This window comes from Octopus sinensis, linkage group LG3, assembly GCF_006345805.1.
Source record: "Octopus sinensis linkage group LG3, ASM634580v1, whole genome shotgun sequence".
Taxonomy (NCBI): Eukaryota; Metazoa; Mollusca; class Cephalopoda; order Octopoda; family Octopodidae; genus Octopus; species Octopus sinensis.
The window spans coordinates 136,811,352-136,835,844 of record NC_042999.1 but is presented as its reverse complement, the minus strand read 5'-3'; the positions used below and the strand labels follow the sequence as shown (position 1 = coordinate 136,835,844).

The 24,493-nt window shown below is 34.5% G+C and overlaps 1 protein-coding gene across 1 annotated transcript in view; it reads right to left on the bottom strand.

The window, feature by feature from the left end:
- Positions 1-24,493, bottom strand: part of LOC115209257 (neurexin-4) — a 586,511-nt gene that overhangs the window by 148,104 nt on the left and 413,914 nt on the right. Inside the window, exons 16-20 of the mRNA XM_029777551.2 lie at positions 15,583-15,882; positions 13,913-14,083; positions 8,485-8,706; positions 4,823-4,945; positions 554-673 (exon numbers count right to left, since the gene is read on the bottom strand). Coding sequence (XP_029633411.1) covers positions 554-673; positions 4,823-4,945; positions 8,485-8,706; positions 13,913-14,083; positions 15,583-15,882 — 936 coding nt within the window. The remainder of the gene's footprint in view (positions 1-553; positions 674-4,822; positions 4,946-8,484; positions 8,707-13,912; positions 14,084-15,582; positions 15,883-24,493) is intronic.

Sequence of the window (24,493 nt, the reverse complement as noted above, 5' to 3'; positions counted from 1 at the left end):
GCTAAAAAAACAATGATATAATATTTACAGATACTGAAAGTGAATCTATCTTTGTTACTGAATTTAAATTTGCTATATACAATATATGCATGTGCTAGTGCCACATCAAAAATGCTCATGCCAGCGTCACTTAAAGGTGCTTGTGCTGGTGTTATGCAAAAAGCACCCAGAAGCACTGTAAAGTGGTTGCCATTAGGAAGGGCATCCAGTCATAGAAACCAAGCTGAATCAGACTGGAACCAGGAGCAGTTCTCCTGCTTGACAGCTATGGTCAAACCATTCAATCCATGCCAGCATAGAAAACGGATGATAAAAGATGATATATATATATATATATATATATATATATATATATATATATATATATATATAGAGAGAGAGAGAGAGAGAGAGAGAGAGAGAGAGAGAGAGAGAGAGAAATATATATATATATATATATAGAGAGAGAGATATATATATATATATATATATATATATATATAGAGAGAGAGAGAGAGAGAGAGAGAGAGAGGGAGAGAGAGAGAGAGAGAGAGAGAGAGAGTTAAGAGCTTACCTCTTCCACACATCCAGCCTCTGAAAGGAGTATAGGAACAATCACAGGTATAATGAGAGTAACCTTCATAGCATGTCCCTCCGTTGAAACATGGATTACTCATACATTTGCCAACACAACCTGAAAAAGAGATGAAGAAAATATCTAAAAATATTTGCAGCATTGTGTATAACTACAAACATGCATTTGCACATGTATGTGAAAGAAAGAAAACAAAGAAATCAATAAAAGGAAATAAGGAAAAAAGAATGTTTGAAATAGTCTCTGAGGGCAGATTGGACAAGATCAGTCAAGAAAGTTGATACACTTGTAAGTCAAAACCAAAAATATATGTAGTTAGACCAATGTGCTGGATGCACTTTTTAAAAAAACAATTTAATCAATATGAGTGAAACAGATTTTCAGTGTTAGTGTATTTGGTTCTGTTTGGAGGATATAAACAAAAGAATAGCTAATTCTGGAAACCATGACAAAAACTTTGGGATGATCAAAGGTAAGGCACTTTATATTTCATCGGTAGAGCAGTGCAGAAGTAGCTGATTGCATAAAATCATATATTTATGATTAAACACAATGCAAAACTATTTTTGTTGTTTGAAAGATTTTTATATTTATGCTGTTAGAGGGACAGTTTTAATAATGATCTTGCCTTGCTTATGAGAAAAAATATTTCATTTTATTATTTTTCTTTTTAGATTTTAGTTAAATGCAGAATCTATTCATTTGTTAATGCTTATGGTGACAGGTAAATCCTCTCCATGTGTTCTATATTAAAGGAAGACGTGGAATGGCTCCAAGGTTGGTAATTAGATGTACCGAAGTGAAAATCACGAAAATAAAGTCTGTGAAGACAAGTTTAACTACAGAGAAGTACATGAATGATTACAGAGGCTTGGAGTAATCAACATGTTAAGGGTAAAAACTCTGACATCGTAGATGATGACCATTCGAGCATAGTCTATTATATACAAAGACAAACCACTGCAAACTGTTTAATTTTGGAAAACTACTATTGTATTAAATGTTGCAGACTGAGCTTTCTGAATTGACTTTTTTTAGGAAGGTATCAGAAGTGAAAGACAGATATATATACAGAATTTTAGAAATGAAGCTCATGAGGTTTTTGAATAGTAGAGATGTTTCACTGAATCAGTTCTTAATATGAGCAGACACATCTAAGAAGAATGAATAATAGGTTCAGAGCAATGAAAATTTGAGGAGATACAGGGAAAAGTTAAAATTTAAGAAGAGAAAGAGAAATAAAAGATGTGCAAGAGGAAGGGGGGAGAAAAGGAGTAAAGGCTAATAAACATAGTAATGTTAAAAGAATCTTTGAGATGTCATGATTTACCATTAGCTAAATAATCCATATGACAATTGTCTTAATAAAACTGAGAACAAAGTTATGTTTAAATACAATTAGTAGCATTCAGTAAATAACAGTAAAATATCATTGCCATCAAATATTTTATAGCAAAAATAATTTTTAGCTGTATATAGAATGGATCAGGAAAAGATATGAAAGATAACATTAAGATGGACAACACCTGAAAACTGAAAGCCAGGCTGGCCAAAGGACACTTGGCATAGAACATGGCAAAAGGAAGTGCGAGTTGCTAAAGACCAGTCTGAATGGCACTGAATTGTCTAAGTCTTATACTCCAACTGAGAAGGAGAGGATTAGTAATGATTACTGTATAATGTACTGTAATTTCAAAGGAGGAAAAAAAATTTAAACACTAGTGATATTCTATTGTATCAAGAGATATTTGCTTTAAAAGAGATTTCATTTTAGAAGCCTATTCAAAATAAACATTACAACCAAGGAATACATGTTTGTAAGCATGTGTCAGATTGAGAAAGAGAAAGTGTGTGTATATATATATATATATATATATATCAAGTGGCAGATAGTTATATAATGTGTGCAAGCAATAGAGGTAGTGAAGAAGAAAGGGAAAGTAAGAAAAAGTGTTTGAGAATGTGTAAACATGCATGTATGGGTAGAAGTTGTTTCTACCCAACAAGAATAAATCTTCTCAAAAGAAACCATTCCTTATTATGCAGAAGCATTGATTATAAGATGATGACAAATTGGATGCTAGAATTACTGTATTGAATTCCCTCAAGAGATGTATATGTAACTAATGATTGGTTATACCTCACAACTGATAGAAATATACTAATTGTATGTTGGCTGAATGTAAAGAATGTAGAAAAGATATTGCTGGAGAGAGAGAGAGAGAGAGAGAATATGACTAATAACATTTTCTTCACTGATTAGAAACCCCAATAATGACCAAAATACAATAGAAAGGAAAATAAAAGAACTTCATGCTAAAGGTCTGAATAAAATTCTTAAGCAAAACCATCCTCAACTCTAGAAAGTATCAATCTTCTTTTTGTTTTGAATTCAACAATGAAAATGGATTAACAAATTTAGACTGACAAAATCCATTCCCCACTCTCAATATGCACAGCAGACTTTCTTCTGTATATAAGATTTATTGTATTTTTTAAAAATATTTTCCTGACCTCTTTATCATCATCACACCATTTTGTTGTTTTCTAATTGATTAAATTCTACAGGGAATTAAAGATTATCTTTCCTTCATTTTCTCTACACAAAGATGATTAACGGTGAGGGGAACTATAAGCAAAATTAAATTAGATCTGCTTTACACAGCAACACAACCTTCAGTTGTCAAAGTCGGCCATGTAATAATATTAAAGATTGAAATAAGCATCCTTTGATCCTTAATTTCTATTAGACTATCAGTAAAAGTGGACTCCTACATTTAAGAAACAAAAGAATGATGCTTCATAAAATATATTTTCTCCTCTTTTGTCAAGTGATTCTACCATTATTGAAATAAGGGCATCACTGAATATGAAGAGATATTTCAAGAATAACAAGCAAGTTCCTTTGCTTTCCTTAAGAGACTCAGAGTACTTGTACTTAAAATAGTCATATGTACAAAGCTCTAGTATCAACTATTCTTCTTTCACAACACACACACATGTATATGCGTTTTTCCATTACAATCTATAAATGAATATAAAAATTATGCAAGAAAATACAGTCGCATGGTTTTCTGACTAGCTGCCTCATTTTTAAAATCATGAACTTAACAAAATGTTTTTTTTTAAACCAAAATTCTGCACACAATATTACTTGAGGTAAAATTCTCAATTAACATGCAATTCATGACATTTCTACATAATAAATGAATTAGAAAATGTGTGGGAGAATAACATTGAGTGAGTTACGAGTGGAAGTTGAAAATACTTAAGACAACTCTAACAAGAACATTGATCTATAAACTATATGAAGTCATACTTCTATTGATATTCTCTAGCTGATATAATCAGTGACTTATAGATATTGATAAGTAAGTATCGAAGAAATATATTGATCAGAGTTTTTAAAAAATAACAATATTGTCTAATTAATTATAGATTAAGAATCTATGATCTGCCTTCATGTTACAAACACAAATATACACACATGCTCACTCACATGCACACATACACATATATATAATGCCCATCCTCAGTATACATAGCTGATCATGTGCATCCATCCACCCACCATCATTCACATACTTGATTACACTCACACACACACAAACACACGCGCATGCGCGCAGACATGAATCTTTAGAAAATAGTAAAAGCAACTAATTTCAGTATCATGAATATGAGTTGTTAAAACAAACAGTTTTATGAATGGTTCATAAGATTCAACTGAAATTGAATCAACTACAGTAAAAAACTATAGAGTTGAAGACAAGCAATCAATTCAGAAAATGACTTGCTAAATATAGGAAGAACATTTGATTTTAAATGCCATTTAGATATGGACCAAAGGCTCATTACAAATGAGTTTGCATTTACAAGTAGTGCTTCTTAACTGAGAAAACAAGAGAGACTGTGACAAAAATCCTATTTAAATATTGTTTAATTGTACATCTAAACTGCATCAAATGCTGTATAAAACTATTTTTCAAAAGTTGAAATCATTTCAAGTAACCACAGGGAGTAACCTAAAAAAACATTCTGTTTGATGAAAGAAACTACAAAGCAGCTCTGATCTAAACCAAAAATAAAAACTATAAAAAGAAAACCTATCAAATTAATGCAGCATTAAAAATAAAACATATTGACTTTATTGGAATTACGACTTGTAATAATGAAAAAAGAAAAAGAAAGAAAAAATCTTATTACATGCTTGTTCAAAGTAAATCATCAGCCAATCAAAATACAAACCTTCTGAGACACCATAGGTTACTACTCCACGTGCTACCATTCCTCGAAGATCCATGATAGCACCATTTACCATTAATCCACGGATACAACCAACAAAACCACTATGGTAACCAACAGCAGCTCCTAGTTAAAAAAAATGGCAAAAATGTATTTGAAGTAGCTTGAGCATTTGGTTTTAAAGTGAAAAATAAAGCATGATTGCTTTAGGAAATGTGGTTAACAATTGCTTGAAATTAAAGAATACAAAATAATACATTTAATTACTAAATATTACATTAAGCCACCATTAACAGATAGCATCTCTTAGTGTAAACAGCCAAATGATGATTTGTAAAATACAGATGCACATTCAGAATCCCAATTATTAGTTATTGGTAGCTTAATTTTCTTGAGTATTACCATAAATATAATGTGGATTCATGTAGAACATAGATTGGCTTCATATCCATTTTGCCAATTGGTTTGATCATCATTATCATCATCATTTAACATTCATTTTTCATGCAGGCATGGACTGGATGGTTTGACAGGAGCTGACCTGTTGAAGAGCTGCCCAAGCTCCATGTCTGTTTTGGCATGATTTCTAAGGCTGGATGCCCTTCCTAACATCAACCATATAATGGAGTGCACTGGTTGCTTTCAAGAACACATTGATATTCACTCAAGCAGTGAAGTTCTGTTGAAAGCAAAATATTTTACAAGAACAATTTGATTCAAAACAAAGAATTTAATAAATATCTAAATTACTGAGATGAAATACTGTGGTTTTATGGCTTTCTTACAGTATATCCATGTTAAGTAAGATATTTTTCTTTTTCTTTTTAGGCACCATGTCCAGAATGTAGGACATAGGCAATCATGTCCTGCCACAATTCTCTGCTCTTTGTTTTCTGTAACAGTTCCACTTCCTGATGTTTAATGCCTCTTTCTTCCAGCTTGTTTGTCAAACTTGACATTCATATCATCTTTCTCCTTCCTCTGCTTTTTAACCCTTCGATCTTTCTAGTCAATGCTAAATTCTCCAGTCCTGCTTTCCTCATCACATGACCAAGAAATCTTAGTTGTTTGGCCCTTATCTCAAAGCAGTTTCCTATTTACTGTAGCCTGGGTCATCACTTCTTCATTAGATACTTTGTCCATGCTATCTTCAATATTCTCCTTAAAAACCACATTTTACAGTTCTCCAAGCACTTTCTCATTCCTGATGTTATAGACCATGTCACACTTCCATACATTAACATTCATATGTTTTCTCAAGAAGTTATACAATTTTGAGAATGCCGATTTTGCCAGCACTATTTCTCTTTTGACCAAGGCTAATTGACAGAGGTGAGTTTTTTATCAATAGAGTGTCAGTAAAATAAAAGAACTTTATATTATTTTATGGATGGGTGGTTAGAAAATTCTGGTAATTTAATTTAACATCATGAATGATCAAGACTTGGACAAAATACTTAGTCTATATCTACTATATAAATGAGAATGTATGCATGTATAGCCCCAAAGGCTCAGAATCGGCATGTCCTCGAGAAAAATGGATTTGATTTCTGAAATCTGCCTCTCAATGGGAAGATAATCAATTATAATTAATCAAAAAACATAATTTGTAACAAGAAATAACTCAACTTTTAGATATACAAATCTCCCACTCTCTATCTGTCTGTATTAGACTCTCTCTTTTATGCCTTTCCCTCTCTCTATATATATTTACCTCACTCTTTATCACTCTCTGACTGTATATGTATATCTTTCACACAAGCTGTCTCTCATGCTCCTCTCTTCATATGAAATGTAAGTGCTTTCATTTTGTTTAAAACTTCATCTTTTAATGTTTACTTTCATTTTATGATAGACAATTATCATGCAGGAAATGCTACCTTCCAAATCCTGTTTTCTGACTGGGTAAAAATGATCAAACTTTAAAACTCCATAACATCATCATCGTTTAATGTCCGTTTTCCATGCTAGCATGGGTTGGATGGTTCAACTGGGGTCTGGGAAGCCAGGAGGCTGTACAAGGTTACAGTCTGATCTGGCAGTGTTTCTACAGCTGGATGCCCTTCCTAACGCCAACCACTCCGTGAGTGTAGTGGGTGCTTTTTACAAGCCACTGGCACAGGGGTCAAAGGAGGCTGGCAACAGCCACGATCAGTTGGTACTTTTTACGTGCCACTGGCACGGATGCCAGTCAAGGCGATGCTGGCATCAGCCACATTCGGATGGTGCTTTTTACGTGCTACTGGCACGGATATCACAACTACAATTTCCATTTGATTTTTATTTTGATGTTGATGCACTTGACTCAATAGGTCTCCTCAAGTACAGCAGGTTGCCCTACGATCCAAGGTAAGCACAGCAGGCCATCCTGCGAGCCATGAAATTTTTCTAAAGTTTTTCTAGAATAAATTAATCACAAAATCAGATTTGAAAATTTTCACTTAATTTTAAAATTCCAAAATTTGTGACAGCAACAGAAAAGATCTCTTTATTTGACTATCTCTTTCATTTATACTTTTCTCATTGTAAACTTCCTCCTCTCTATATATAGTCATCATACTTGCTCTAACTCTCTGTATATGTATATTGTTCATGCTGAATGTGAGAGAGTGTGCGTGTGTGTAACAAATATCATTAGGGTGATAGAGTCGAAAGCAGTGAGCTAAGAAAAATCATTACATCTATGCACCAAATGGAAAAACAAAAACTTAGCTTATCAATACAATATAATAATGCAGAAACCTGTCCTGATCAAGAGGAGTATCCATTGGAGAAGACATGATCTTACATAGAACAAATAAAATTGAAATAAAGATATTCTATTGTGAAAATTGCCTTGCGATGATGGGATACTCAACCAGTTAATTATACAACATACTCGTATATTTAACAGCTTTCTGAAATAAACATACGCTTCATTTTAAAGGTTCAAAATAAATTATAGGATGTTATACAAGCACTCAGCTCTGAGTGTACTGTTTCTTATCGCAGAAATAGCTGTAAGTTAATAAAAATGATTGTGTAACTCCTATTCTTTTCTAATTCATTAATTGATATTATGCCCTGTACTCTCCTGACACTTTATTCTAAAGCATTAGGACATTGAGTTCTAACAACAGCTTATTAGTACCAGTATGCTTAAGAAAAATCATAATATATATATGTATATAGTTATGTGTATCTCTATCTCACTCTCTCTATATATATCATCATCATCATTTAATGTCCATTGTCCATGCTGGCATGGGTTGGATGGCTTGACTGGGCTGGCATGCTGGAAGGGGTCTTCTTCTCAAGCATGACATAATGCCAAAGGTCTTGGTCATTGACTCTGTGAGGATTAACACTCAAAAAGAGCTTGACCACTTTGCCTCCATGAGGACCAGATATATATATGTGTGTGTGTGTGTGTGTGTGTGTGTGTGTATCTATGTATTTATTACTGGTGAAGGGTGGTTTATAGGGTTACCCTAGGTTTCTTGCCATAAAGGGTACCTTTATGGCATATCTTCCAACCCTAAGACCTGTTAGCGATATTACTGGCCTTCACCAGTAATAAACATAGACTGCTCTACTTCTTAGAGTATGCTTCTTCTCTGGATTTATGTCTCTTCCCCCGGCCAAAAAAACAATATATATATATATATATATATATGTATACTTACCAACAATTAATGCGGATGTAAGATCTAATGTTCTTGGTCCTTGTTCAGGTGGTTCATTCCAAACCTTTTCACCTTGAGTGTCAAGTTTAAGCCAAGCCTGTTTACGATTTCGCTCAACATGTACAGTATGCCAACGGTCATCATTCAATCCAGCTGATGTCTTAGCCTCTAATACCCTTTCACCATCACCTGCATTGAACTGGAATTTCACTGTGTTACCATCTAATTGATGAAAATAGAAGGTTTTAAAAATAAAATATTACAAATGTAATTTATACATTTTGAATAACAGAGTTAAATAGTATGTCTGAAAAGCAACTATAGATAAAATGACAGCAAAAATAACAAAAGTCTTTAAGACGATGTCATTAAGAAATCACAGAACCTGGCACCTACAGTTAATTTGTGTAGAATCAATAAGTTCTTTTCCTTCATTTAAATTCCAAATTTTATAATGCCTTCTTTAGTATTACCCATGAGATGTTTTAAGTAAAGGATTAGCTTTGTTTAGCTTAAGCATCTACTTCACAACTTCATAATTAAATGGAGTTGATAAACAAAACACAAAGTCTATTTAACTCTGTCATATTGTCACATCTGTCTTAACAAATCAACAACACATTGATTTTGCTTACTGCAAAAGGCAAGTAATTTTAATGTAGTGACTAACTGTTCATCTAGTTCAGTTGCTATATTAATATTTTATAGACCACACCTAACCTAATATATATAACTTAAGCTACTCTGAAACTGCTAGATCTATCTTTTCTTGAGTCATAACCTCTCTTCAGTGAGATGATTCTGTCTCACCTATCAAAGACTCAGTGTGTGTGTAATTCTTACTTATAATTCTTAAATTTTAGAAAAGCATACTTAACTAAAATTTAATTCATCACATAGATTGGTGATCTAATGGTGATATTCATGATAAACTAATCAGTTAAATCAATGATGGAAATAGGTTTTAGGAACAAGCAGTATACAAAAGCCTGTGAGGATAAGACTGGAAAGGAATAGGGTTAGATATTATAAAGAACCCTCCACTGTAAGCTGAAAAAGGAAGGGAACACTATTCCCTGGCATACATCTCTATTTCCATCAATGAGCTAAACATTTCTCTTTTTTCGCCCACAGAATAACAAGTCTTTTGAATATCTAACACTGAATTTTGCAAAGTTCAACTGTGCATTAGCGTATTAACTTCAGCCAACAATAACTATGCTATAATATATTAAGGCCTGAAAAGATTCTAGGCTCTGCTTCTTATGAGACAAATAATTAGAATATGGAAAGGCCTGAAAAAAATTCTTAACACTACCCATCTAAATAAACAAAACCAAAAACAAGCAAAACTTTCTGGATCAACAAATAAAATAAAATGTAAAATTGTTAACAAATATATGTAAAATTGTTAACAAATATATCTAAAGCATAATTAGATTAATCACAAAGTTGAAATAATTGCAATCTTTATCAGAATCTTTTTTTCCTTTTAGATTTATTCAAGAGGAAGAGGACTTTATCCCTAATGTAGTTGATGCTCAGCCTGCAGATCAGCAAATTGATAATAACTGAGATGACACTGGTGGGGATGGAATTTCAAAGGGTTCAATGTTCTGGAGATGAAGGGTTATGTGTGGTGGTTAAAGTGGGGGTGAATGTAGATAGTTATGGGTGAGAAAAGATGGAGAGACAAGTATGGTAGATGGGCTTGGATGGGGATGGTGTAAATCTAGATATTTCTGAGAAGTAGAGAACTTTGTAGTAGTAGTAGTAGTAGTAGTAGTAGTAATGGAAGAAAAAACAGAGTGAAAAGAAAATGGATTTATGGCCTAGTGGTTGGAACATGCTGGTGAGGGTGTCATTACCAATCACTTCAAGTGTGGCCTATGATGTTCATATGTGTAGCAGCAGTATAAACACATTTATGAGCAGTATTTCATTGTGGGTTACAGCTCAGCTTTGTTAAGAGTCAGCTACTATTTGGGGCTGAAGTATTTACTAGCTCTTTAGGTCATAGGTTTTGGTATGTTGGGAATGTGAAATTCTCAGGAGAGATCATCAGTGATTACGAGGTTAGCATTTCTAATGACTTAGATTTAACTGAGTGTTGTCTAACATTAGAGAACAGAAAGTGCAATGTACAGCAGAAAGAATATGAGGGACACAAATGAACTTTAGAGTACACCTGAGAAGATGTAAAACTAGATCTATATGACAGCTATTTATTCTTAATTAATTGTCTTATAAACTCAGGCTACACTGTCACAGTATCAAAATCAATAGATCTGACAGACACTATTTTAACATTCGTTTTTTACTAGAATTTTCTGAAGAAATATTTCATAACACTAGAACTAGATAATATATCTGTCTGCTTTTAAAAGATAGCAAGTATATTGCTAGAGCTTTAATGGACTTTATATTTAAGAACACAAACTTGAAGTAATCCTATAAAAATATAACCATAAATTTGGGATTTTCTATTTTTTTTTTTTATAACAAATAAAAGCATTGTAGTTGATTTATCTGACATATTTTAGATTATTTCAGAAAATGATAAAGAGTATACAAAAATAGGTTTTTGGGGAATTTTTCTTAAAAATCCATTTATTTTCTGTTAAGAAAACAAGATATATACAACAATACTTGTGTCATGACATCAAGTTAATAAGACATATAAATTTGAAACTTTAAGATATCAAAGACTATAATGTATTAAAATAGCTAATAAAAAATAAAAAAGATTTCAAAATTCTTTTAGAATTTACTTATGAAACTAAATAATACATTATATTATATAGATTAATCATAGAATATTCAAGACAATATCTACCCATAAAAAATATCTCCATGGACAGAAGAAGAGGCAATGGGAAGAACAGTTATAGGTGTTATGGAATATAAAAAAGTAACTACAATTAATCATAAATACTAAATTATGAAAAGTTTTTAACACGAATAGTGTAAAGCTTATTTTTGCAAGACCAAATGTAAGTACACAAAAAGCTACAAGTAGCCGCCTTCTTACTGCATCACAAACTCGAGAAAGCAAGAAATCTCAGTGATATTGCACAACCTGCTAAAAATAACATCCATATCCCCCTTAAATTACATCCTACTGTTTTAAAATAAGACACATTAGATAATGTACTCTAAGATATACAATATCTGAATAAAAGTAAATTAGAAATGTGGTAGATAATATCTGGAATACTTCTGAGCTTTAGATTGCTCAATCAGGGATGAACTAAGAGTCAACAACAAAAACTGGGGTAAAAACTCTTAATTAGATTCTATCTGAACCAGGAATGTAGCTAAACATGAAATAATAAATGGCATTCTGTTGGTTACAACGAGTGTTCCAGCTGTTCCAATCAACAGAACAGCCTGCTTGTGAAATTAATGTGCAAGTGGCTGAGCACTCCACAGACATGTGTACCCTTAATGCAGTTCTCAGAGATATTTAGTGAGACATAGAGTATGCAAAGGCTGGCCCTTTGGAACACAGGTATAGCTCATTTCTGCCAGCTGAGTGGACTGGAACATGAAATAAAGTGTCTTGCTTAAGGACACAACACACTTCAAGGAATCAATCTCCTGACATTATTGTGAGCCAAATACCCTAACTACTAAGCTATGTCCCCCCGCCCCCAACTCAATATAGAATAGACAGACATTAAACAACAAAGTACAAACACCTGTTATCTGCTCCTTCAAAAGAAAAAAAAAAGAAAAAACTAAACAATTCTTTGAGATGAATTATCCAACGAAGCAACTGTTAATTTTTGTATATATATAAAATTAAATGACATAAAACAAATGAACAAAATAATGCATCCTTAAGAAAATCCTATAAACAAGAAATAAAATAATCTGACAAAATGAAATACAAGAATCTATAAATATCTTTTCTAATTTGCTAACAAATGTATACGTTGTTCTTTCAGTCTAGCTGCTGTCTGCAATTAGAAGCAAATTATATTGCTCTGGAATGTGACTGGCTCCACACATTCCGCATCACAAAGACTTCCTGTTTACTGAAATGAGCCAATAAGGAAGTCCCCCATCAACCCAACAAGAAAAGCCTCCATTGAGCCAATGTGGGAAGCTCCCTCTGAGCCAACAAAAGAAGCCTTCAATATGCTATCAAGGGAAGCCTCCATTGTGTTATTGAGAGAATTTTCCACAAAGCCAACAAAGAGGCCTCCAATGAGTCAACAAAAGAAGTCTCCATGATTGAGTTTCCATTTGGCCAATGGTGCAGCCATCATTAAGCCAACAAAGGCGTCTCCATTCAGCTAATGTGAAAGGAAACTTAATAGAGTCAACAAGGGTGTCTTTATTAAACTAATGAGAGAACTTATATGTGGTCACTTGATTTAGTTGAAATAGGAGCCAACTCTCCCTTAAATCATCACAACATATTGTATAGAAGGAAGGTTATACTGGATAGTTCTCGATACTCTGTCTGAAAAAAAAAAAGTAAAGATAAGATGGTCATAATTGGAACACCTTTTATCACAGGTCTGTTTAATGAGGGTTGACCTAGGGCTAAACAACAGCAGATTTGTGGATAGGAAAATCCCAATAAAAATAAGTGAGGATTTCTAGCAAAAACTCGATAACATTTTTGAACATAGATAAATATAATTTAGATCTCCCCCCTCCCATATAGAGGATTTCTGTTTTCTCCCTTATTCTAGCCACTGCAATCCCCAATCAATGTTTAACTCAGCAAAGTATGGAATCTACAAAGAGACACACTGCATTACAGGAGTCTATAACTTATCCTATACTTTTCCAGGTGTAATAACTTGTCCTGTACTTTTCCAGGTTTATAATCTTAAGAATATTAACTTTCATGCTCATGTAATTACAAAATACCTGGCACTATAAGTCTACACAACTCACATTCCATCCAGCTGTAATGCATTAATGCCAGACAAACCACACACCAGATATGATATAGAATAACTGTCTGATATTGTAACCCATAACACATATTCACCACCTGACAAGACACTACAAAAATTGCATGTACTTTACACAACAGAGGAAACAGTAAAATAGCACCAAAAAGAATAAATCAAACTCTATAGAAAAGCAAAAACAGATACAATGTACAAAGATGGGTCTACGATCTGAAAACCATAAGGCTGCACATGCCTTGCACCTGGTGACGAAGCAGGAACTCACATGAGGCTTTCAAAATAATGTTTACTAACAAAGGCACAAAGCCACAAATTTGTAGGGGTCATATAGTTATGTACACTCAACATGTAACTGATACTTTATTTTATTGATGTCTGAAGGATGAAAAATGAAGTCAATGCTAGTGGGATTAATAGTCATTTACTAAAGAGGTGTAGCTAAATATCACAAGGAATTCTGTCTGTCATAGAACAATAATAAATATATTACTTACTAAAAATCTCAACCTTGATATAGTCTAGTGAACCAACACAGTGAATCATGACACCATCTCGGGCAGTAGTTTTGAACTGGAACCAAATATCTCCTGAGCTCTTTGCATCAAAGGTGTTTAGTTTAATGATAGCATCAACCTTGCGGAAAGTTATCACATTATCAAATAAGTCTGTAGATTAAAAGCAATAAAACTTTAACATCTCATCATCATGAAAAACAACCAAATGGAAATCTATATCAAAGAAAACATTTTCACATAAAAAGAAAGCTATCAACAATTTATGTAACAGTTTTAGATAAATGTATGAAAGATTGTACATCCTGATGATACTAGATGAATGGTAATTCAGCAAGGAGGCATTGAACTTGGTGTGTAAAATAGGAGCCAATATAATGTAAATATGTCTTAAACCCCAAGGAACTTAACTGCCAATGCCTTTCACCAATTTCATGGTGTGAAAAGGTTAGAATGTTGATTTATTTCAAGTAACATTCCAAACATGATCTGGTACTTGTCTCTAACATCTTAACTCCTAAATTTCTGACATGCTTTCTTTATATAAATCTACTAATCCTGTTAGAAACTAGAAATTTTGATGAAATGCATTTAGTTCAGTATAAAAATCAATAAAATGTAACTACTGCATGAATCTAGATGAAAAGTTTTGTTTTCCTTATTTATCTTTTATTAGTGAACAATGTCAAACCTTATTTTAGCAATGATCTCAAAGAACCACTGTCTCAGAATAATGATAAACAATATATTATTTGTACTGTCTATATTAGTCAGACTGGTATTCTCATTCTGATTGTTACTTTCGCTATGTTTTTTGTGTTGAATTTGGTTGTTGTATTGGAATTTTGAACCTAACCCTTTATTTGTTCTCATTCCACTCTCTGCATTCCATGACATATTTTTGCTTCAATTGAATTATGTGAATTATATGAGTGCCTTGCCTGGGATTGAACTCAGAACCTCTAGGTGACTGTACTGCATTAACCAATGCCTTAATCTACTACTAGATAAAGACACTGAGTTTCTGAGTTCAATCTTAGGCAAGACATTAAGGACAGTCACATAAATCAACTGAAGGAAAAAAAAATTCATGAAACACAGAGAGCAGAATAAGCAAAGTGTACCTCTGTAGATGAAATCTAGTGCTAGGTTTAAAATTCCAATACAACACAACCAAGTTCAATATAAGAACTCTGAAGAAGGTTGGAACATAGTGAAAGTAACAATCAAAATGAGGACACTAATCTAACCAATATAATTGATACTCTGTTGGTTACGATGATGAGAGTTCCAGTTGATCTGATCAACAGAACATGCTCATGAAATTAACATGCAAATGGCTGAGCACTCCACAGACACATGTACTCTTAACATAGTTCTCAGAGAGATTCAGCATGATACAGAGTGTGACAAGGTAGTACTCATTTTTGCCAGCTGAGTGGACTGGAACAATGTGAAATAAAGAGTCTTGTTCAAGGACACAACACATCGCTAGGAATTGAACTCATGACCGTATGATCATTAGCTGAATAGCCTAACCACTAAGCCATGAACCTAATAAAAATAGTATACATAATATCAAAAAATTTGTTTTTAAAGTTTAAGCTAAAATGGTGAAACTTATAGTGAAGTACATAATAAATGACACTTACTGTCACCCTTGCACATGAGTTTTCCAAGTTTATGTTTGCCAAATTTATTGTCAGTCACAGTACCAGTGTCACCAAAATGCATTTCCAGAACAGGCAGGTAGTCTTTGTGTTCAAGGTATCCAGAATCTGTTTGATCTGGTAAATTGGAGTCACAGTTGCAAGTAGTACTTTTACCAGCACAGCCATTGACAACAAGCCCACAGTTACACTTTCTGGAACCTGGTGCAGCTTTACCCCAATAATACATTGGCTGGTAAGTCCTGCCAACCCACCATCCATACGTCTCATGTACACCATCCTCTGAAAGACAAAATGCAAACAAAACTGAATAAATGTTTTTGACTGAAAATAAAATTATACAACATATATATATATTAAACTGCGACTGAAACACTCACTAGAATGAGTCTATAACTAAGAATAGGTATCATCTATAACAAACTAGACATCTTTTGTAGAGCAGAGAGAGAGAGAGAGAGAGAGAGAGAGAGAGAGAGTGGGGAAGGCGGGAAAGAGATGGAAGAAAGGAAAAAATACCAAACAAATTGGGACTAAAAAGTGTCAAACATTCTATATATATAATTGAAACCCAAGAATACTAAAGTCTCTAATTATGAAGATCAAATAGAAATCTTAAAGATAATTGGGTTAAAATTAGCACAAACATTCATTGCTTATAAACAGAGAGAGAAAGAGAGAGTGAGAGAGTGAAAGTGAGAAAGAGGGATCATGCATATGTGTGTGTGCATCAGAAATATCATTATGTATTTTTCATATATTGAAGAGCAATTCTATAAAGGATTTAGCAAATTCTTTTATGGTGATTCTGGTAAATTTACCAATTATTCATAAACTATCAAAATAATATTGATGTATTTCAGTTTTCCTCCATTTAATACAGAAAAATCAAACACTTCAAAATGTGCAATTATCTAACATTCAATGTTGTCATTTTAGCTGTAATTTACAAGAATATACTTCATCTACCTTGCTATTTAGCACAGCAAGATCAACAGTTTGTAATAATTCAGCTAATATAATGCAGGTGCCTGACAAACTCATCTTCGCATATAACACACCCACACAGACATATATAAACACACATGTATACAAACATACATGTACACATCTATACATATATATATACATAATGATAATGTAATAGGATCAGGTGAGTGATTGTGGTAAAAAGGCAGTTGGTTAGTCTCCGGCATAAACATGGCTTGTATAGAAAATACAGACTGCTCAATAACTGATGATTATTAATCTATGCACCAAATACAGTCTGTCCCACATCTATATTAGATACAAAATTCCTATCAGATGATAGATACTATACAACTTTATTTTGAAAGCAACAAACATTGCTTATAATGTGATAATCAAACCTACAAATAAAAGGCATGGAAGTCAAGTGCTACAGCTGATTCAAAAGCACATTGGGTTCATCCTACCTATCATGAGTATCTTGTAGCCATCAGGTGTACTTTTCCACCAGGTTCACATACAACTGTTTAGTTGAAAATAGTCTGCCATAATGGTGAATGGAAAAGAAAGCTGGGCTAGCAGAAAGAATAAAAAATGTGTGAGTGGATACTGGACACAGTAAAGAACTGATGGTATCCCCTAATCACTGATTACTTTAGTGAAATAGATAGTGGTATGGTTTCATTTTGTTATCAGCATACTCAAGCTATTGTAATGGCTGCAGTAGGTTATAATTCCAATGTATATGTGGCATCAATAACGGGCAGCCAGTGCACCAAAAGCTGGGATGTTTATTGCTTAGGATAGATAAATATAAGTAAGAAAAGCTCATATGGGGAAAAAATAGGGGAGGTGAAAAAGGAAAAAAAATTGGATAAGTAAGGTGATGGTAGTAGATTACTTGTATGTATACACACAAGAAAACACTAGTCCACACACATGCATGCACACACAAAAGACTATGTAGACTTGCACATATGAAACATATCAGTACATATATATATATATATATATATATATATATATATATACATACATACATATGAATAAATGAAAGAATGGAGTCGAACGAAGATGTTAACAAAATTCCTTTACTCTCGACATATGTTTCGAAGACAGCATGCTTTCATTCCAAAGGAATAAAGGGTGCATTAAACGAATTTTCCATGCTGACAATAAACACGGGATAATTCATTCACCTACTTAAATATATACATACATATGTATATAAGTTAGGGTACCAGAATACCACTTGCTTGAAATAGGAGTTAACACTCCAAAACCACAAATTTCTCAGTATTAAGAAACGCATACACACATATACATGCACATATTGCACATGTGTGTGTTTGTGTGTGAATATACAAACACATGAATAGCATAGATAGATACAGATGCACTACATATTCTTGAGTTAATATTATCTCCACCTAAAGGCGGTGAGCTGGCAGAATTGCTAGCATACTGGGCAAAATGCTCGGCAGTATTTTGTCCATCTTTATGATCTGAGTTCAAATTCTGCCAAGGTTAACTTTGTCTTTCATCCTTTTGATGTCGACAGAATAAGTATCAGTGGAACACTGGGGTTGATGTAATCATCTTATCCTCTTCCTCAAAACTGCTGGCCTTGAGCCAAAATTTGGAATCAATATTATCTCCACCTCAATATGAGAAAGAAAGATAACCTCAAGAATCAAAAATCCTCGAAAGCTGAAGTGCCATTAAAGAAAAGGAGAGACTTATTATCTGAAGATAAGAGAATTGTTGACAAGTGTTTCTGCCTCAATAGGCAACACCAGCACAGCTATCCTCTTTATTTCCAGTAGTCAAGAGATATAGACATCTATAAAAAAAAAAGTAAAATACTTATGACTGAGGTAATTTGCATAATTTAAATAAAAATGAGCCAAGGGAAATGACACAGAGTTGCCAGTGACATATCTGAACAATATATACATATGTGCACATGAAAATATATATATATATATATATATATATATATATATGCAAATATGCTCATGTACATGTGTGGAGCATGTCTATATATAGATGACCCCCTTTGGCCATAAATGATCATAGGATTGCACCTAGAAATTTCCTCACCGAGGCACAAATCCAGACAAGGTTATTTATGGAAGACCAGCACTCACCGTTGCATACCAGCCTCCCCTCTCCATGCCACTAATGTTATCCAAGGGAAAGGCAAAGGCTAAAACAGCTTGGCACCACTGACATCGCAACTCATTTCTACAGATGTGTGAACTGGAGCAATGTGAAATAAAGTGTCTTGCTCAAGAACACAATACACATCCTGGTCTGGGAATCAAACTCATGATTGTGAGCCCAGTGCTCTAACCACTGAACCATGCAACTTTACCTGTATGTGTGTGTGTATATATACTAGTATATATATACTAGAAAATGCACCTGTCCTTTGGAAGGCATAAGTTACTTTGGTGGTATTTTTTCACCAAATAATTGAACTACCAAGAAGGTTTATGAGTAGCATGGCAATCTATATTTCCGATTAGCCTCGGAATGGAAAATCAAATTGAAAGCTGGTTATTGTGGAGGTCATTGCACTTTAATGATCATAGAACAAGTTTGCAAGTGATGCAAAGTAGAGCTACTGAAGTGTTTGGGGAATAGATTATGGATAATGACTACAAAATATAGTATGAAAGTGAAATATCCTGTGAGAAACAACCACATAAATGGTGTAATGAAATTGAAGGAAGACATTGTAACTACCCCTCTACAAGTTTATTTTTTTCAACAGCAAAGGGAGCTATTTTTTTTAGAGAGATAAGCTAACAAAAGCCCCTTTATTCTATCTTCCCACATAGCCTGCATATAAACTAACAGCGAATGTTGCATAAAGTTAAATTGGTATGGAGCTTTTTGAAAGATATGTATAGCTTTTGCCAGTGGAAGCAAAACTCTTATTTAAAGGTTGATTCTTTGGGATGAATCATATGTGATTGTTTAAAAAAGTCTAGAACAACAATGCTAGAAAGTATTTGAAACAATAGACAACAGTCGAAATCTCATAATGGATGGGTAAATAAGCATCCTCAAAGTGAAACAATGCATTGGTAGGTAAACAAAGGTATGAACAAGTAGAAGAAAGAGAACGGAACATCACCTTTCAAGTAACTCAGAATAGGTAAAGGTAAGCTTGCCAAAGTTTAATGCAGTTTAAATATGGAGATTAAGATTGTTTGGTATTGGATATTCATCACATACAGTGTTCCTAGTCAATTTAATCACCCTGGCAAGTGGACAGTGGAAATGAATAGACAAAATCCTTTCACTTTAATTAAAAAGATTGAGAAAGTATGGAAGATCCTACAAAGAAAAAACTATGCCCATTTAGGTCCATTTATGCAGGAGCACTAGTCAAAATGTTTAGTGCATGACCATCCTTGGGACATAAGTAATGTTTGTGTAAAGTTTGGTGAAAATCAATTGAGAATTGTGGAAATGTATGCATTAGTCATTATACACACACATACTGTGATTTATATATACTAGATATGTACACACATGCATATATGCATCTACACACACACATGTACACAGGTATATATATGTATAGACATATATACAGTAAATATAGCATTCGAGTTTTCACTCCCACCCTGTTTTTACTGTAGCTGGTAGGCTTTCATAACACTCAGCTTCACTGCTAAGGCCACCTTGGTAAGAGAAACTACCACCTACTTCAAGTGAGCTTTCCGAATACTTGAAAGATACTCTTGCAGTTAACTGCTTCTGTGAATCTGCAATATAAAGTGTTCTTCTCTATCAATGTTCTGCTTGTAATGCTACTGTGCAGTCACAGTTTTCACTGGGGTTCCTGCCCACTATTTTTCTGCATATAAACTATGATCACTTCCTAGATAATTCTGGAATTTTTTGATCTGCTGAACAGAATATCAGGTTTAATTTTATACACTGATTCTAGCCTTTATTTCCATTCTCAGAATTTCTCTGATTCTTCAATATGTCATCAGTATACAGGAGTTCCCAGGGATAGCCTGCTTTAAACTCCTCTTCATATGACCTTGAAGAGTATGAAAACAGCCTTGATGGACACCTGTCTGAACATAAAATTTCTTGTTGAACTCAATACTAAACCTCATCCTCCTGGTTGCATCTCTATACATGGCCTCAATGATTCTCACAAATCAGTCATCTATACCTAGTTTCTTTAAATTGCTCAAAATGTCTGGTAGTGTCGGCTATAGCCTAGTCACCCGTATAGTTAATCAGGTGATACACAAAGGAGTCATACCCAATGACTGGTGTAGCAGCATAATAGTCAACTGCTACAAAGGTAAAGGCGACGCTCTAGATACAAATAACTACAGAGGTATCAAGCTGTTGGATCAGGTGATGAAGGTTACGGAGAGGGTCATAGCCCAACTAATTAGAGAGAGAGTTAGTTTAGATGAGATGCAGTTTGGGTTTGTCCCAGGGAAAAGTACTACTGATGCTATATTCATGGTAAGGCAGCTGCAGGAGAAATACCTAGCCAAAGATAAGCCCCTGTACCTGGCTTTTGTTGACATGGAGAAAGCCTTCGACAGAGTCCCCCATCCCTTATCTGGTGGTCAATGAGGAAACTAGGGATAGATGAATGGTTAGTGAGAGCTGTGCAGGCCATGTATAGAGACGCTGCTAGTAGGGTGAGGGTTGGAAATGAGTACAGTGAAGAATTCCGGGTAGAGGTAGGGGTCCACCAAGGCTCAGTCCTCAGCCCCCTCCTATTTATCATAGTCCTCCAGGCAATAACGGAGGAATTCAAGACAGGATGCCCTTGGGAGCTCCTCTATGCTGATGACCTTGCTCTAATTGCTGAGTCGCTATCAGAACTGGAGAAGTTTCAGGTGTGGAAACAAGGATTAGAATCGAAGGGCCTCAGAGTCAATCTAGCTAAAACTAAAGTCGTAATCAGTAGGAAGGTAGACAAATCACAAACGCCTTCAGGTAGATGGCCCTGCTCGATCTGTAGAAAAGGTGTAGGTAGAAACTCTATAAGATGCACCAAGTGTAAGCTATGGACACATAAGAGGTGCAGCAATGTCAAAGGAAGGCTAACTAGGAAGATGGTTTTTGTATGTGGCAGATGCTCAGGAACAATAAACACTGAAAATGCTCTGAGACCAACTTCCGTCACTTTCCAGGGAGAAAAACTAGAAATAGTTGATAGTTTCCGTTACCTAGGTGACCAAGTCAGCAGCGGGGCGGGTGTGCTGAAAGTGTAACTGCTAGAGTAAGAATAGCTTGGGCAAAGTTCAGAGAGCTCTTACCTCTGCTGGTGACAAAAGGCCTCTCGCACAGAGTGAAAGGCAGACTGTATGATGCGTGTGTACGAACAGCCATGCTACATGGCAGTGAAACATGGGCCGTGACTGCTGAGGATATGCGTAAGCTCGCAAGAAATGAAGCCAGTATGCTCCGATGGATGTGTAATGTCAGTACTCATACTCGGCAGAGTGTAAGTACCTTGAGAGAAAAGCTGGACCTAAGAAGCATCAGTTGTGGTGTGCAAGAGAGACGTTTGCGCTGGTATGGTCATGTGGCGAGAATGGATGAAGATAGTTGTGTGAAAAAGTGCCACACCCTAGCTGTTGAGGGAACCTGCGGAAGAGGCAGACCCAGGAAAACCTGGGACGAGGTGGTGAAGCACGACCTTCGAACTTTAGGTCTCACTGACGAAATGACTAGAGACCGAGACCTCTGGAAGTGTGCTGTGCGAAAGAAGACCCGGCAGGACAAGTGAGTCCATAACCTGTGGCCTTCTACATGGGATGGAGCCAGCCTACGTATGCATACTTTCTCTTCTTGGGACACAAAACTCTACTTGTGAAGACCTGTTGAGACAAGTGAGGATCAGAATCGAAATCGATCAATGGAAATTGCAGATGTGTTACCAGTGCCGGTGGCATGTCGAAACTCTACTTGTGAAGACCTGTTGAGGCAAGTGAGGATCAGAATCGAAATCGATGTAAGAGAACCTTCCGCTGGTGGCATGTAAGAGAACCTTCCGTTTCGCGACCGTTGCCAGCACCGCCTCGACTGGCCTCGTGCCGATGGCACGTAAAAGCACCATCCGTTCGTGTCCGTTGCCAGCCTCGACTGGCCCTCGTGCCGGTGGCACATAAAAAGCACCATCCGTTCGTGGCCGTTTGCCAGCTCTGTCTGGCACCTGTGCGGGTGGCACGTAAAAAGCACCCACTACACTCTCGGAGTGGTTGGCGTTAGGAAGGGCATCCAGCCGTAGAAACACTGCCAGATTTGACTGGGCCTGAAGAAGCCTTCTGGCTTCACAGACCCCAGTAGAACCGTCCAACCCATGCTAGCATGGAAAACGGACGCTAAACGATGATGATGATGATGACTACCAGACAACAAATCATAGTATCTTGTTGAAGCCTTTCTGTAGGCCAATGAAAGTTATGTTTATTGAATTATTCTTAAGCATAAAATTCATCTCAGTAGTCACATTACGAAGAGGGCAACGGTGACATTATGCCCTAACAGAAACCAAATTGCATGTCACATAAATCAATTCTCTGACAAACACACATACACAAAACATACATATATAAATATACACCCATTCAAACCCACATACATCCACAATAATTCTCTCTTTCTCATATACATATATATATATATATATATATATATACATATATATCATCATCATCATCATTTAGCGTCCACTTTCCATGCTATATATATATATATATATATATATATATATATATATATATATTATCCATGTTAGCATGAAAAAATGAATGTAATAAACAAATATACACATTCAGTATTATAATGGAACAAGAAATTAATTCTGTGTTATTAGGAAAAAAGCATTAATAATAATATCTATTAAAATTTATTTTCATCATATTCTTATGTTTTTTAATGCCATCAGTTCTCCTAAAAAGAAATACCCAATAAATTCAAAAATCATGTAATGCTTTTTTTAAGCCAGTGGAATAATTATATTAGTCATAATAGAGTTAAACCCCACTCCTTTTTATGCTAACCCTAGGAAATGTGTACATAGATCTAAGTTAACATAGGAAAGCATGCTCACATAGAAAATCTTAGAAAGAGAGCAAAAATAATGTAAATAGAAATCATTTTTTAAAAATATTTTCAGCATTTTCTGAGTTTTATAAATTTTAGGGAAAATCTACATTAGATTTCAAAATTATGAGGAAAAAATATACTTTAGGAATGCAGAAATAAAATAAATTTAGTATTAATTCATAAATAAGAATCTAAAAGTCATATTTTATTTTTGTTTAAATTTATCTGTAGAAAGGAAAATACCAAAAAAAAAGAAAAAAAACAATCATCAGATAAAACAAAATCTGTCTCATATTTTTTTTTTGGAGAATTAAAATGGCTATGTGTTGATAGAGATAAATTTCTATACAAGGATCAGTGGTTAACTGGGAATGAAACAAAGGAGCCTGAAATAGAAAAGTTTTACAATGCTTTTACAATTGGTTGCATTTTTGTAAAATGCATGCATGCTCATAAAAGTAGGTGAAATCAGAACTAGAATAAGAAAAACTCCACTTAAACTGCCGAAGGTAGAATTATTTAATGAATAAAACAGAAAACGGCAAGATCAATAACAACAACAACAATAATGTATGAATATAGTATATCTATATAATGTCGGCTTGATAGATTTGCAGTACATCAAATTCTATTACAAATCTGAGTAGCATGAAACACTGTACTATTCATGGTTGCCTATTTCGGCATTTAATTACCTACAAGACACGCAGCATTGCTTTGAACTAAAGAAGAGAGAGAGAGAGGGAGGGAGAGAAAAAATCAAATGAGATCAAATTGGATCCCTCTAGGTATGTATTTTTCTTTGTTACCTTAT